Source organism: Mauremys reevesii, linkage group 3 (genome assembly GCF_016161935.1).
Source record: "Mauremys reevesii isolate NIE-2019 linkage group 3, ASM1616193v1, whole genome shotgun sequence".
Classification (NCBI taxonomy): domain Eukaryota; kingdom Metazoa; phylum Chordata; order Testudines; family Geoemydidae; genus Mauremys; species Mauremys reevesii.
In genome coordinates, this window is record NC_052625.1 from 6,146,704 (window position 1) to 6,161,302 (window position 14,599).

The 14,599-nt window shown below is 45.4% G+C and overlaps 1 protein-coding gene across 8 annotated transcripts in view; it reads right to left on the reverse strand.

The window, feature by feature from the left end:
* Positions 1–14,599, reverse strand: part of SLC24A3 (solute carrier family 24 member 3) — a 356,171-nt gene that overhangs the window by 94,583 nt on the left and 246,989 nt on the right. For all 8 annotated transcript variants that reach the window (XR_005595867.1, XM_039529110.1, XM_039529108.1 and 5 more), the window contains 3 exons: positions 9,671–9,745; positions 4,084–4,168; positions 2,390–2,493 (listed from right to left, as the gene is read on the reverse strand). Coding sequence is in view for 7 of the 8 variants with exons in the window: in XM_039529110.1 (XP_039385044.1) it covers positions 2,390–2,493; positions 4,084–4,168; positions 9,671–9,745 (264 nt within the window). In the remaining variant the exon portion in view is untranslated. The remainder of the gene's footprint in view (positions 1–2,389; positions 2,494–4,083; positions 4,169–9,670; positions 9,746–14,599) is intronic.

Sequence of the window (14,599 nt, forward strand, 5' to 3'; positions counted from 1 at the left end):
CCAGTACTCAGATATTTAATTACACAGAGTCAATCACCTGTCTAATTCAGACAGGAACTCAAATCTCACAACGTAATTACTTTAAGTTCAGATGGATAACTCAGGAAACCATAGGTAGTGTGACATGCAAAAAGCATTCAAGAAATAATACCAAAAGTTGATGGCGCTCCTTTTCAATGATGCCCAAAGCTTTATATGGGTGCATTTAAATACATATTACACCCCAAAAGCTACATTAAAAGAACATTAAGGTTGCAAAGCCAAGCACCCAAAAGCTAGGAAATGTCAGAATTCAACTTGCCTGCGCAAGCTTAAATTTGTAGCCTCTGTGAGTATTCATTATAATACAGTCTTTAATTACATGATCACATACTATTTTTCCTTTGGTCCTGCAGCACTGACCTGGAGCCATAGGTGCCGACTTCGTGGGTGCTTCGGGGCTGGAGCACCCATGGGGAAAAATTAGTGGGGGCTCTGCACCCACTGGCAGCCAAGCTCCCCCCTGACCCCAACTCACCTACTCCTCCGCCTCCTCCCCTGAGTGTACTGTGTCCCTGCTCCTCTGCCTACCTCCCAGCACTTGCTGCCGCCAAACAGCTGTTTGGCAGCATAGCAAGCTCTGGGAGAGGGGGGAGCAGTGGGAACGTTGCACACTCAGGGGAGGAGGCTGGGCCAGGGCAGAGATTTGGGGAAGGAGTCGGAATAGGGGCAGGGAGGGGGCAGAGTTGGGGCGGGAACTTTGGGGAAGGGGTTGGAATGGGGGCGGGGCGGGGCAGGGGCAGGAGGGGGCAGGGCAGGCTGGAGTCGAGGTGGGGCCGGGGGCAGAGCGGGGTCAACCACCCACTGGCATGAGCAGAAGTCGGCACCTATGCCTGGAGCAATATAAAGTGAAAGCTTATTTAACCGGCATGCTGGGAGAACGGGGGTGCTGGTACCTTTAAACTCTGAGGGAGGGGTTTGGAGTGCAGGGCAGGGGCATGGGAGGAGCTGCAGGGCACAGGCTCTGGGAGGGAGTTGGGATCTGGGAGGGGGCTTGGGGTGTGGGAGAGGTCTCAGGGTGCTGGATGGAGGGCTCCCCATCCCTGCTGCTTCTGGCGGAGGAAATCACAGGGCTGACCTATGTAAGGTATTTCCATCTCCCTTAATGATCTGAAACCTGTTTCATAAAGTCTGAATTGAATCTGTCTAAGTTTTTATAGTGCAGCCATCACCATCCTTCATGGGACAAAACAGAAGAAAACTCTGTCAGGACTACAGGGCCAGGTCCTTAGCTGGTATAAAACAGCCTAGCTCCATGGACTTTGACAGAGAGATGGCGATTTACACCAGTTGAGGATCTGGCCCGATGGTGTTTTCCTTTCCGCCCTTCGATTATAAGGTCTGATTGCATGAGAAAAACAAGACATTCTTTGAAATTATTATTTATTTAACTGGAGTGAGGTGCTGCCAGGCCATTGTGTTCTTGTTGCTGTGGGAAGAGACGTTTCTTCCCCTTTGATCTGAACGAGGTGAGATCTGAGCTCATTCATTTCTGGTGGAATTGCATTCCATCGGCAAGGTCTTACGGCTGATAAAGCCCTGTCCTCTCTGCCATAAACATTCCCAGTGTTTGCAGCTGTCGTCTAAGATGCCAATACAGCTGACAGGCAGTTGCTTATAAGATGTTGTTTGTAAGATATTTTCATATCATTTGTTGCATTCCTTCTATAATTTCAGATTTGTTTTAGCAACTAGGCTTTAATGCCCAGGATGTGGTTCTCAATATCTTTGTACAAAATGGTGAGAAACACAAAAGGTGTCTGCAACTAAACCTCAAAGACCTTACAGGCTACTAATTTGGTCATGTCACAGCTGGTGACAGAGAAGCCTCAATTAGCCTGCACTAAATGAAGGGAAAGTGGGGGAAGAACGTGAAGTAAGAGTGAAAGCGGGGAAGAAGGGAAGGATGGCATATTTATTTGGGTTATTGAGTTCAACGCGCGCAAGCTCAAGCCCTAAAGTATGTCTCGCTTGCAACCTATTTCATTTTTTCTTTTTACATGATGCTGGGGAATGGTCTTCGGACCTGCTGCTCCTTCCACTAAAGTCGAGACTCAAAACTTCCAGGAAATGTAGCTTTCCCTCCCTTCTCCCCCATTTATTTCTGAATCAGCTACTTCGGCAGCAGTATTGCGTACCTGCAGTTCCCTTCCATGCTGTTGCTGGTGGCCCCAAAGCTGTCTTCAGACCCCCAATTAAATAAAGCTCCCTTATATTTTGCACACCCATATCTCCCCCAGGAACAGAAACCTCAGGCTGCATGAGCTGCTGACTTGCACTGGTATTTTGCTGGGATATATGGAGAGCCAATGGCACGGAGAACCTTGTAGACCTCGTTAGCTGCTCTTACCTGTCCTGCGAAAAGGCCACACACACCGATTATACAGAGAATGTTGAATACGGCAGAGCCAACAATGGTTCCGACTCCTACGTCTCCTTTTGTGATAAAAACACCTGAAAAACAAGTTCAAGGCAAACAGAGTAAGTCAGAAAGAACAGGGATCCTACGCCAAAGAACTGCACCCCTTTGCTGTATACGCTAGAACTTCCGAGTTCCAAACACCTCGGGAATGGAGGTTGTTCGTAACTCTGAAATATTCATAACTCTGAACCAACGTTACGATGGTTCTTTCAAAAGTTTACAACAGCTGAATAATGACTTAATACAGCTTTGAAACTTTACTATGCAGAAGAAAATGCTGCTTTTAATCATCTTAATTTAAATGAAACAATCACAGGAACAGTTTCCTTACCTTGTCAAATCTTTTTTTTAAACTTTCCCATTATTTTTGTAATACATCTCCTACCCCGATATAACGTGACCCGATATAACATGAATTCGGATATAACGCGGTAAAGCAGTGCTGGGGGGGAATGGGGGGTGTTGGCTGCGCACTCCGGCGGATCAAAGCAAGTTCGATATAACGCAGTTTCACCTATAACGCAGTAAGATTTTTTGGCTCCCGAGGACAGTGTTCTATCGGGGTAGAGGTGTAGTTTACGTTTCACACAGTACTGTACTGTCTTTGCTTTTTGTTGTTGTTGTTGTCTCTGCTGCTGCCTGATTGTGTACTTCCAGCTCTAAATGAGGCGTGACCGGTCCGTATGTAACTCTGGTGTTCGTAACTCTGAGGTTCTACTGTACCTGGATCTTGCTGCAATAGGATAGCCCCCTATTCTGCCCCCCATGAGCTGAGTGCTGCTGTGAGGGAGTCCCTCCGATCCTCTGTTCTATATTGTGCTCATCAAGGTAGTATCTGAGCATCCTCCAGCAGTGCCTTAAGCAATATGGCTACATATCCTTCTCTTCTAAACTGAGCCTTCTGGTGGGATGAAGGATAATTTTTTTAATCTCTCAACTAATCTCTCCCTATAAAGGTTTTGAATCCACAACTTCACCAGCCAGCAGCCTCCACCAGCCCTCACAGCATGCCTTGTATGCGTCACAGAGAGGGTCGGGAATTTCTTGTTCTTGGAAGAGGAGGAGAGGATGGTTGGACATGCGAGAGAACTGCTTGCATAGATCTTCAGTGCACACAGCTGCACCCCTGTGCTCCAGCCTCTCATCCAAAACAAGACAAAACATAAAACCCCCCTGATCTGCACTAAAATTTCCATCTACACTGTAATCGAGCTATGTAGCCCCTCAACACAGTTAAAAACATGGTTCTATCTTGCACTGTAGATGGGACTGGCACATTATCAAACTGTGTTTAGTCATCTGTAACGGACACAAAGCATGGCCATTGTGTGTCTAGGTACACTTCAGTGGCGTGTTAATCTATTCACGGTGCACAGAGCCTGGATTATGCTGGGTGATGCACATTGTACATAAGAATAGAAATTCAGGAGTTTGCTTTCATCCACACCTGAAGATTTATACATATAGCTCCTAGACTTAATAAGGATTTATCACAATTAATCTTCCATGCATCCATGAAAGAACAGGTTAAGACTTATTACAACTCTTAGAGTCATTTAGCAATTCCAGCTGTACTTAGTGCCTTTAAAACCTGTTTAAAAAAGAAGTGGCTGGTTAGTTACCTATAACCGATGTAAACAACTCAGGAGCGGAGCTTCCAGCTGCCATGAAAGTTGCCCCAGCCACGTCTTCACTAAGATGCAAGCGCTGCAGAGAAACAAAATGAAGTCCATGATTATAACACTGGCACGTGGGCAGAAATTCAACTGAAAAAGTTAAGTTGTCTGTCTGAGCAGGAAATTGCTTATATGCTTAAATGGAAAGAAGGGACGAACCAACAGGACAGAGAGGCATTCGTTACCATGGGGAAATATTGCATTCTCAGTCTAATAAAGCAAGATGGTTGTGCCCTCTGATTTCAATTTACAGAGGGCTAGATTGTTCCTTTGAGCACTGCTCCATCCCAGGAGGCATGACGACACCCCTCTGAGTCACGATTCCTTTCCTGTCTCCAGGCACACGTTGTCTCACCTACTCTGCCAGTACATGGTGGGGGCTGGGGGGATGGAGCCAAGTTCTTGCCCATGTGCTCTGGGGAGAATGTAAGGGTGTGAGGACCCCAGACTCAAGGTGCTAACTTGGCTGAATGGGATTTACTCAGCACCGCTAACATAATCTCCACTGATAATCAAGGACTGGCATTCTCTTAAAATACCCACACTTACCAAATTTGTTTTAGCTGCAAGAAACCCAAAAGCCCACTTCTAGCCTTCACAGCCCTAGACATATGGGGGCTGTTCTTATTTAAAACATTATTTCCTGAGAGGAAAAGCACTCACTTCTGTATACAGAGTTCATTGTATAAACCTTTTCCAAATATCGGCTCAGTTAACTATTTACTCTCTGCTTTGTGCAGTCCCACCATTCCATCGGTACGAGCTACAGTTCAGTAAATGGGACCAAAGTACTAAAGCTAACAGGCCCATCCGGCACCACCCATTGTTTTATGTGAAGAAGCTAGAAAGCAACCCCCCTCTAGCATGGCTGCAAACTGCTACCTTGTTTCTACACAAAACAGACCCAAACACATAAGCTGCAGCGCCTGGGTATGGGTCATCAGTGGAAGGAGGGGCAGTGGAATGTGAAGGAAACACTTTCCAGACAGCACTCATCATTTAAAACAACAAAGAGCAAGCAAGCAGACAGGTGATCTAAACACTTCCTCTATCTTCCATTAATTCCCACTGAAACCTGAAAAAAAATCCCAAAGCGCCTTGTACTTTTACCACAAGAATCTCCGAGGGTTCTTCATAAATATTTACCTCAGCAAACTATGTATATGCAAAGATAAGATAGAGAGTTAATTCACTCTGCAAAAAATGCAGAACAAGCAATCGAATCCTCAATTAACAGTGCGATCACAGCTTCATTTTCTCACAAGGGCGCCAGATACCCTTAACTCTGCCCCCCTCACATGCAAATTATACAGTCTTTCAAATATGTTATAGGGGAGCAATGGAAGAAGAGGTGTGTGGGCAGAGTCTGGCCTCCATGGGAATGTTATATAAAAGTATTATATTGTCATAATAACATGTGACAAATTGATTAAACAAAAGCTTTTCTGAAAGTGATCGAACCAGGACTAAAATATTGTGAAAGACATATCTAGGAACAAAGGCAGATCTCCCAAAGAGCTAGTTTCTTCTACACCAGGCTCAGTGGAAACACAGATACACTCATCATATAACATACAGCCTGCGCCCCACTGATGCCTTTGAAGGAGAGATAATCAGTCAATGGATATGCTTGAGTTCGTACTTCCTAAAGACAGATTATAATAACAGTGGCTTCCCTAGGACAGACATCTGAGGCAATGTATTCAAATGGCCACGACAAGCTGGGTAGTCCAAAGACGTGGAAAAGGAGGTAAAAATCTATTCCACGGTGCTATCAGTTGGTGCCTGTATATGCTATTATAACCCTAATATTAATACACTTCCAAAGCTGATTGAACTAAACTGGAAAAAGCCATTCTTATCTGGAATAAGCATGTCCGCATGAGGAGCTATTGTGGAATGTCAATTTCCAAGTGTTTACAAGCCCTTAGGCCAGGGGTGGGCAAACTACATCCTGCGGGCCACATCCGGCCCGCGGGACCATCCTCCTGGCCCCCAAGCTCCTGGCCCGGGAGACTAGCCCCCGGCCCCTCCCCCGCTGTTCCCCCCTCCCACAGCCTCAGCTCACTCACTCTGCCACCGGCACGATGCTCTGGGTGCTGCAATGCTCTGGGAGGTGGGGCTGTGAGCTCCTGGCCTGACCCCGTGCTCTGAGCTGCGTGGTGGTGGTGGTGGTGGTGGTGGTGGTGGTGGCGGCGACGGCGGCAGTGTGGCTGTAGCATTGCCAGCCACCGGTGCTCCAGGCAGTGTGGTAAGGGGGCAGGGAGCGGGGGGGAGGGTTGGATAGAGGGCAGGGGAGTTCGGGGTGGTGTTCGGGGGTCGGGGTGTGGACGGTGGTCGGGGAGAAATGGGGTTGAATGGGGGCAGGGGTCCTGGGGGGGCAGTCAGGAAGGAGGGGAGGCTGGATGGGAGGGCGGGGGGCAGTCAGGGGCAGGGGTTCCAGGGGACAGGGAGAAGGGGTGGTTGAATGGGGCAGGGGTCCTGGGAGGCCATCAGGAATGAGAGGAGGGGTTAGATGGGGTGACGGGGGTTGGGGGCAGTCAGGGAACAGGGAGCAGGGGTGTGTGGATGGGGCAGGGGTCCCAGAGAGGTCATTAGGGAACAGGGAGGGTTGGATGGGGCAGGAGTCCCGGGGGGGAGATAGGAGGTGGGGGACTGGCCACGACCCCCTCCCCTAACCGGCCCTCCATACAATTTATGAAAGCCGATGCGGCCCTCAGGCCAAAAAGTTTGCCCACTCCTGCCATAGGCAAAAGGACTTCCCTAATGTGATAGAATGACAGCGAGACCTCTTTCCAATGACAAAGTTTTGCAAGTTAACAAGTGAGAGAAGCTACTAAAAATATACAAAGCATACCACATCACCCGATAGGGTTGCATATCTGTCACCTTTAGTGACATTGAATAATCCCTGGCTCTCAAAGCTGTCCTATTGATTTCAGCGGGACTTCTTGTGGAGCAGACGATTCCTTTGTGTGAGGAAGGGCAGCAGAATCCAGTACCAGATGTTATCCAAAAGTCTGGTCAAACTATTTCCCCTTTAGTCTGAAAAAGGCAGACAAGGGTGCCAGGAGAAAAGGCAGTGGAGACCCTTCTCAAGTTAGCTGGGCCTCTTTCCCATGAACATCTGAATGCTAACACCGAAGGCTATGTCCATGCAAGTTGGAAGTTTTAAAGATAAGCCATTTCATATTAAGACAAAAAAAAAAAAGTTGGAGCAACTCTGAAAAGAGGAACATGTATTTCTTTCATTGTCACAGAACTCGAGAGCAGCTTGATGTAATTGTAAAGAAAGGACTTTGTGTCCCAAAAAGGTCACCTTTGGGCTGAGAACAAATATATTGAAAAAAAAAACCCTCATGTTTTTGAGAGTTAAGGCATCTTTGGAAAATCATGGTTAACATGTCTTGTTACCCTATATCACATTGCTATGGTCTGCAGTATGATCACATTTATCGAATGCTTGTTAAATCACACTCCCTCTTCTCTGCACCACAACTATATCTCTGGCACGGATCAGTTGCCCAGTCACCCCTTTGATCATCCACACGGTTTTGCTGAGACGAGGCTGTGCTGTATTCTGATGAACCAGAAACACCAGTATCGTTTATGAGTCAGCTTCCATCAGAGCTATCAGATAGAAATGATTTTGCAACTCCCCTCCCACACCTCCTCCCCCAGCTCAGGAGCAGCTCCGTTTTCAGGAAGATGGATAATTGTGGTTCTACCATCAGGGGAGATCTGCAGGAGTCTTTCCCAATTGACAAAGATCTCCAAGTGGCAAAACCAATCTGTATTTCCTACCTGCAGCACAGATTTCATTGCATGGAACTGGCTTTGGGAAAGACTTGAAGACACTTCAAACATAGGGCCCACGCTCAACAAATAATTATCTTTCTGTGTTTATTCAGGCTGGGCAGTGCTCCTTGTCTTCTAAAATTTCATCCTGCTGGCCTGAGCCAAATGGGGACAGTTTCCTTTGCAATTTCTTGAAATGTGTGAGAGCAGCTTTCCCTGCTGCTGTACAATTTAAAATGGAATTAGAATCTTGCAGGGAGGTCTGAAATCCAAAAAAGGGATCAGAGCCTCAGCTAATGTAAATCAACCATGGCTCCTAATTTATATCAGCCCAGGATCTGGCCCAGTGTTTTAAACTGAAGTCTGCACTGTGACATGCACTCAGCAGAATTTTTACCATTAATTATTATTGTTATTATACATTCATATGGCAGTAGCATGTACAGGCCAGCGAGCTAAGGGCTCCCAGTGCTAGGTGCTGTAAAACGTAGAAAATGAAAGGCCCTGCCCCAAAGATCTCATAGTCTCAGATATCCCTCCCTCTGCCCAGTGACTGCACATATAAGGAGACTGCTGCATATCTGTTGAATTTTGACTCCAAACCAAGACTTTGTTGTAATCAATGTCAGGGCAGTAGAATCCACATTTGTGGTGTGTGTAGACCAAAATAGTCCTCTTTTGGCCAGACTCTGCCCCTTTGGGTGACCTGTTTGCCCCAATGTGATGCAGAGTGGGTTTAAAACATCATTTGAAACTCGGAAGTATCCAGTGGATCAACATTTTCATGTCAAAGTCAAGATACATCTTAATTTCTCTCATTCCCCCTCTGCCCCCCCCAAGAATTGGCCAGTGGAGCTGATGGGATGATTTACTGGAAGTTTATCAGAATTTAGAGTGCACAAGTTTGAGAAGCTGGAAGAACTGTAATTTTGCAAATTTTAAAACGTAGCTTTTACTGGGAAAATGTCTATTTTAACGTAATCCAGGCTCAAACAGACATTTTTCATCAGAAGGCTAAAAATAGGCAATTGTTGGCCATCTTCGTCAGAATTACAGTACGGTAGATAGTAATACAGTTCTAAAAATACAATCATTTTTATTTCAGTAGCACCGAGAGGTCCCAGCCACAATTTGGGAATTCATTTTGCAAGATGCTGAACAAACATGCACTAGGAGAAGAGCTTGTGAATTAAATAGATAAGACAACCAAATGTTGGGAGAGAAGAAACGCCAACAACCTGTGGGGCACAGAAAGGCTAAGTGACTTGCCCAAGGAGTTTGTTACAGAGCCAGGAACTGAACTTCTGAGTCCCAGATGAGCAACTTAACCACAAGACCATTTTTCCTAGGTACCTCTTAAGGTATGTTTTTAACTATATAGTATTTATGCTTTTTCTATTGTAGAGGGCCTCTAACTATTTGCTCTGCAGTTATAACTGTTCTTATTGTTACTGAAGTGGCAATCACAAGCTTTGTAAGGGTACCCTACAAACATTATTTGCTCAGTAAGAAATGCACACACAGGCTCCCATAACAGAAACACACAAAGCCGAACCAATCATTTACACAATATTGTAATCCAATGTAAACAAACATCTGTTTTCTTACCCATTAAATTAAAAAAAAAGGAGAAACTGTAATATAATGCTATCTACTATGGACACATCTTGAGGTTTTCAAGGGAAATTGCTACTAAAGTGACATGCAGGTCCAAGAAACATCTACAGATACTTACTTCACTAATCTTTTCCAATGAAGGGACAAAGAAATCATCACAGACAATTGCCAAAGCGTAGAACATATACATGGCCTGAAAGAGAAAACATAACATTGAGTTTAGAAGGTGCCAGGGAAAGACACAGATTGTAAAGTCCCACTTGAGCCTGGGTTTTTAAATTCTATTGCTAGAGCAATTTATGGGGGATCTTAGTAGTTAATGGAAGGATCATGAAGTATTTATCTAAAACTTCTTACAAGTTATCAAGTGCCACCATCACTTAGCATCAACCAGTGACAGATGATTTTTTAAGTTCTCTAGATGTTGCTGAAACACGTTCAATATCTCCTTTATCCCCCTTTCCCATAAATTCGAGGTCTTTTTTTTTTTTAAAGTATGAGTGTGTCCCATGAAAATCTGAACTCTCCAGAAGAGGTTTTCAATTGCTAGTGCTTCAGTGCAGAGCAAAGAAGTGTCTTTGTGCTTAGACTTCCTGGAATGATACCTAGAATTCTAATCCTAGGATTTTATTTAATCCAAAGTAATGCTAGTCTTAGAAAGAACTCCCTTCCCTTCCCGCCCCCCTCCAAATGAGTGGCTGGAAAAGATGTAAATTCATCATTTTAATGTTAACTAAAATCATAGGGCCCACTATGCCTCCTCGGGGTCTGAACTGAGTTGGGGAGACACAGAGCCATGCGACACAGGAGCAGATCCCCAGCTGGTTTCAATCATTCTGTGGAGCTACTCCAATCTGCACCAGCTAAGGATCTGGCTTATTATGCTTTTGCAAAGCCTTACACATCCAGTGGGGCTGAGGTCAGAGCAGTGAGATGTTGGACTCCCTTGGTGACGGGTTAGCCAGGGCTTCTCCCAGTGTGGAATGGGGAGACACAAGAGGCAAAGCAGAGTCCTCTCTCCAAATCTGGCTAGGGTGCTCCTCCTCGCGCGCTGGGCGCCTGCAGTCGAATTATGACTGCTCTTTCCACATCCAGTGCACTCATGTAGGGTCTGCAATAATTTGGCTCTACTGGTTTTATGGAAAATGAGGTATATGTTGTATTTATAAGCCTGGCATCCCCAACAGAGATTTGGAAATGGTCTGTCTCAATCAGCTGCCATGGAACAGCCCCAGGGTGTATTGGGATACTACATTTCTCTCCTGGATCTCATTCTAGCAGACTACAGTATCAGTAAGTTTCACAGGGAGTACTATGGGAGATCTTTAGGTGTTACAATAAATAATACTGTAAAGATCACAGTCTTGCATGGGGTTACTGTCATTAACGATGGTATTAGGGTGGATTCGAAAATGAAATTGTGTATATCGTTCACTGGAGTAGCAAAATGAACCATTTACGTTAGGATAACATTGCATTGCTTCAGGACTGGTTTACAGTACCACAACAGCCCCTGTCATCTGCAGTTGCACCCTGCCAAACGTTTATGGCCCCTGTCTCACTTGATTGGGCAAATCACCCCCACCTTAAAAGCTCTTTCTGCAATTTTACTTTTTTTAAAAAAAACGCATAGCCTGTCAGAGGGAGTAAAATTGACTGGGTATGTCTGAAAGCGAACAGCACAGAACCCCAGAAATAAGAGTTTTTTACAGTTGGGCCCATATTGCGCACCACTGTCTCCCGAATTCCCTTCTCTTTACATTTCTACTGAAGGCATTGCAACCTCAGTTGCCTTTCCAACCTTGGAATGGGGCTGAACTGTTTTAAAGTTCAAAGCAGGCTACACATTTTGCGCTGACTGTCACATCCCTTGATAGCATTATTTTTACAAGCTGCGCAGGGAAAAAAAGACTGGTTTGAACTCATAAAAAGAAGCTGTAGCAAGCTCTGGACCCTGCGGTGGTACATTGTGTTATGATGCAGACTGATTTCTGGACAGGACTGCCGATGGTGCCTTGCAGAGAGCTAGTGATAACTAGGCATGGTGAAGAGGTAAAGAAGCACAGGCCCTGATCATACAAACTCTTATGCATCAAGGGCCTGATCTTGCATCAGGGACATTAATGGCAAAATTCCCATTGACTTCAGTGGTGCAGAATTCTGGCCCAGTGGGATTACTCATGTGCTTAAAGTTAAGCACAACCATGTTTGCAAGATCAGGGCCGTAGGCTCCACAGAAGGAGCAGGGAATGTGCAACGGTACAACACTGTTCTCAGTGCAGCTTTTCTACCGGTGTGAGCACCTAGGAACAGGCGGTCATGTTCATAGCTCCCCACTGGTATCAAGGAAAGAAGAGTATTTTAAAAAAACACCACCACCCCCATCACACAAAGGGCACGTCTACACAGCAAAGACAAACCCACAGCTGGCTTGTGCCAGACGACTCAGCCTCATGGGGCTTGGATTGCTAGGCTGTTTCACTGCTGTGTAGACTTCTGTATTCGGGCTGGCGCTCAGGCTGTGAGACTGAGCCTGGAAGTCTATACAGCAATGAAACAGCCCTGTAGGCCGAGCTCCGTGACCCTGAGACAGCTGGCACAGGCCAGTCATGGGATTTTCTTTGCTGTGTAGACGTACCCCAAACCACAAAGCACAGATGTGCCATCACACAGCATTATCAATGATCCCCAAAAGTGGTAGGAAATGAGTATGGACAGTGATGTCATCAATGTTAACTGCGTTCGGCTGCACATATTTATATACAGTAGAAACTCAGAGTTATGAACACCAGAGTTACGAACTGACCAGCCAACCACACACCTCATTTGGAATCAGAAGTACACAATCAGGCAGCAGCAGAGACAAAAGAAAGCAAATACAGTACAGTACTGTGTTAAACGTAAACTATTAAAAAAAATAAGCAGCATTTTTCTTCTGCGTGGTAAAGTTTCAAAGCTATACGAAATCAATGTTCAGTTGTAAACTTTTGAACAAACAACCATAATGTTTTGTTCAGAGTTACGAACATTTCAGAATTACGAACACCCTCCACTCCTGAGGTGTTTGTAACTCTGAGGTTCTACCGTATATGAGGGATCGTTAATTGCATTACTTAATTTATCTGAATTGTGCAACTTCAGCACCACTGCTGTTTGTGGCACTTTTATTCAGCATTAGCTGCAATAGACTAATTTCCCATACGCCTCTTTACTGAATTTATACCTCCCAGGGTTTCTTTGTGGGTTTTTGATGGTTGTTTATAAGGTGGTTTTGGAGAAGTGGAATAGAGACCTGTGGGAATCAGTCTGGAATTCTGATGGAATTATGTTTGAATAAAGTCAATTATTTGTCCTCATTTGGCGTCACTCTCCGTTGCAAGTTAAATGATCACACACAGTCATATTTATTTTCTGGTCATCTTTTTCCATTGCAAACCCTGCGACCCAGTAACCACACAGCTTGATAACTGTTTGGAGGCTAAACTAGGCCTTTCCAACTTCCTCACCCTGCTGACATGATCTAACCACTATTCCCGTCTCCCTGTTCTCTTCCTGGCCTTTTTCAGCCAGCAGGCTTTTCTATAAAGAGGAACTGCTGATCGTAAAATAAAATGAACGCAGGAAAGAATCCCCATATTTGACTGGAAAAAAGGGCTCCTGTCTTCCCCTGCTCCCCAATAAAGTGGAGTGGGCCTCTTCCCCTTCCCCTACAGCAAAATCAGTAAGGGCACTTGGAATGCTCGGCTGCCCCTCCCTTCCTGAGCAAGGGGCCAGGCCTTGGGGCCACTGTGCTCCTCAGCTCCCTACTTTCCTCCTGGCAAAGCAGAAGTGGGACCTAGGCTGCTTGGTTTAGTTTCCCTTTCCCATCCTGAAGAAGACAGTAGTGATGCCTTTGGGCTTCTGCTCCCATGGGTTGCGCACGTGGCCTCCCCGCCCTGTGAATGTTCCCAGAATGCTCGCTTTACACTGGCTGCTACTTTTGAAGGGACAAGAGATTGCCATTTAAGAGTGTGTAATACCACGTGCCATGCACTGAGCCTTTAACACGCCTGTGGCACTGCTTCCCTGGGGATGGTGGATGCCAACGTTCTCACAGCACCAGTGTACCGCCCCTCCAAGGTAAGCAATTAGCTACAGGTGTGTTATTTTTCAAGGGATTTAACACAAGCACAGTGGAGGAATGAGGACTCAGCAGAGAACACACTGCATGGGCTCCCTGGCCTCCAACTGCACCAGCTATGCTCAGGACTGGGAGCTCTGAAGCCAGAGATGGTTCAAGGGAACCAGGCCACCTGGCATCCATGCTTTGCACCTTTGCCCGCCATTAGGCACTACAGACCTCCCACAAAGGGAGGTTTCATCTGCTTTCAACCACAACAACAATCCTGCAGCGGACTTCCTGCCACTGGGGGCCCTATGCAATGTTCCACAGTAGCTAGTAAAACAGGTTGCCTCTATGGTCACTGCCACTATTCTGATGGTACCTTAATTTGCTTCTAGGACCCTCAATACCTTACTCATGATTATAATTTAGAAGCGGTATCGTTCCATAACGTGGAAGTTACCGATTGCTTTGTGTTCTCCCAGGGAATTCAACAGCAATTCCTTCCAACCTGTGGCTAGTTGATTCTGTAGGTGCAATTCACATCCTAGAAGTCTTCTGTCACTCTGACTGCAGTTTTCCGGGTAATTTTAATGAGGCAACATTTTACACCTAGATACGGATTGTTGGTATATTAAATATGTATTTCTTCAAGATAAACATATCAAAATGAGGATTACTGGTCACAGAGAAAGATATTTTTTAGGAGCCTTTACTGTATCTTACTAAAGAGATGCAAATGAAGTTACATTAATCTCCATTAGGAATTACTGCATACAAGGCTGTTTTAATTTGCTGTAAATACTGAAAATCTGGTCGCTTTATAAAACTATTTTTAAATGTAAACACTGTCTCACACTATTTATCTACTGTAAACATTTGCAGTGACTCAAACCCAAGCAGCCTAACGTTTATGAGGGACCTTCTGACTTTTTGAGTAAGCAT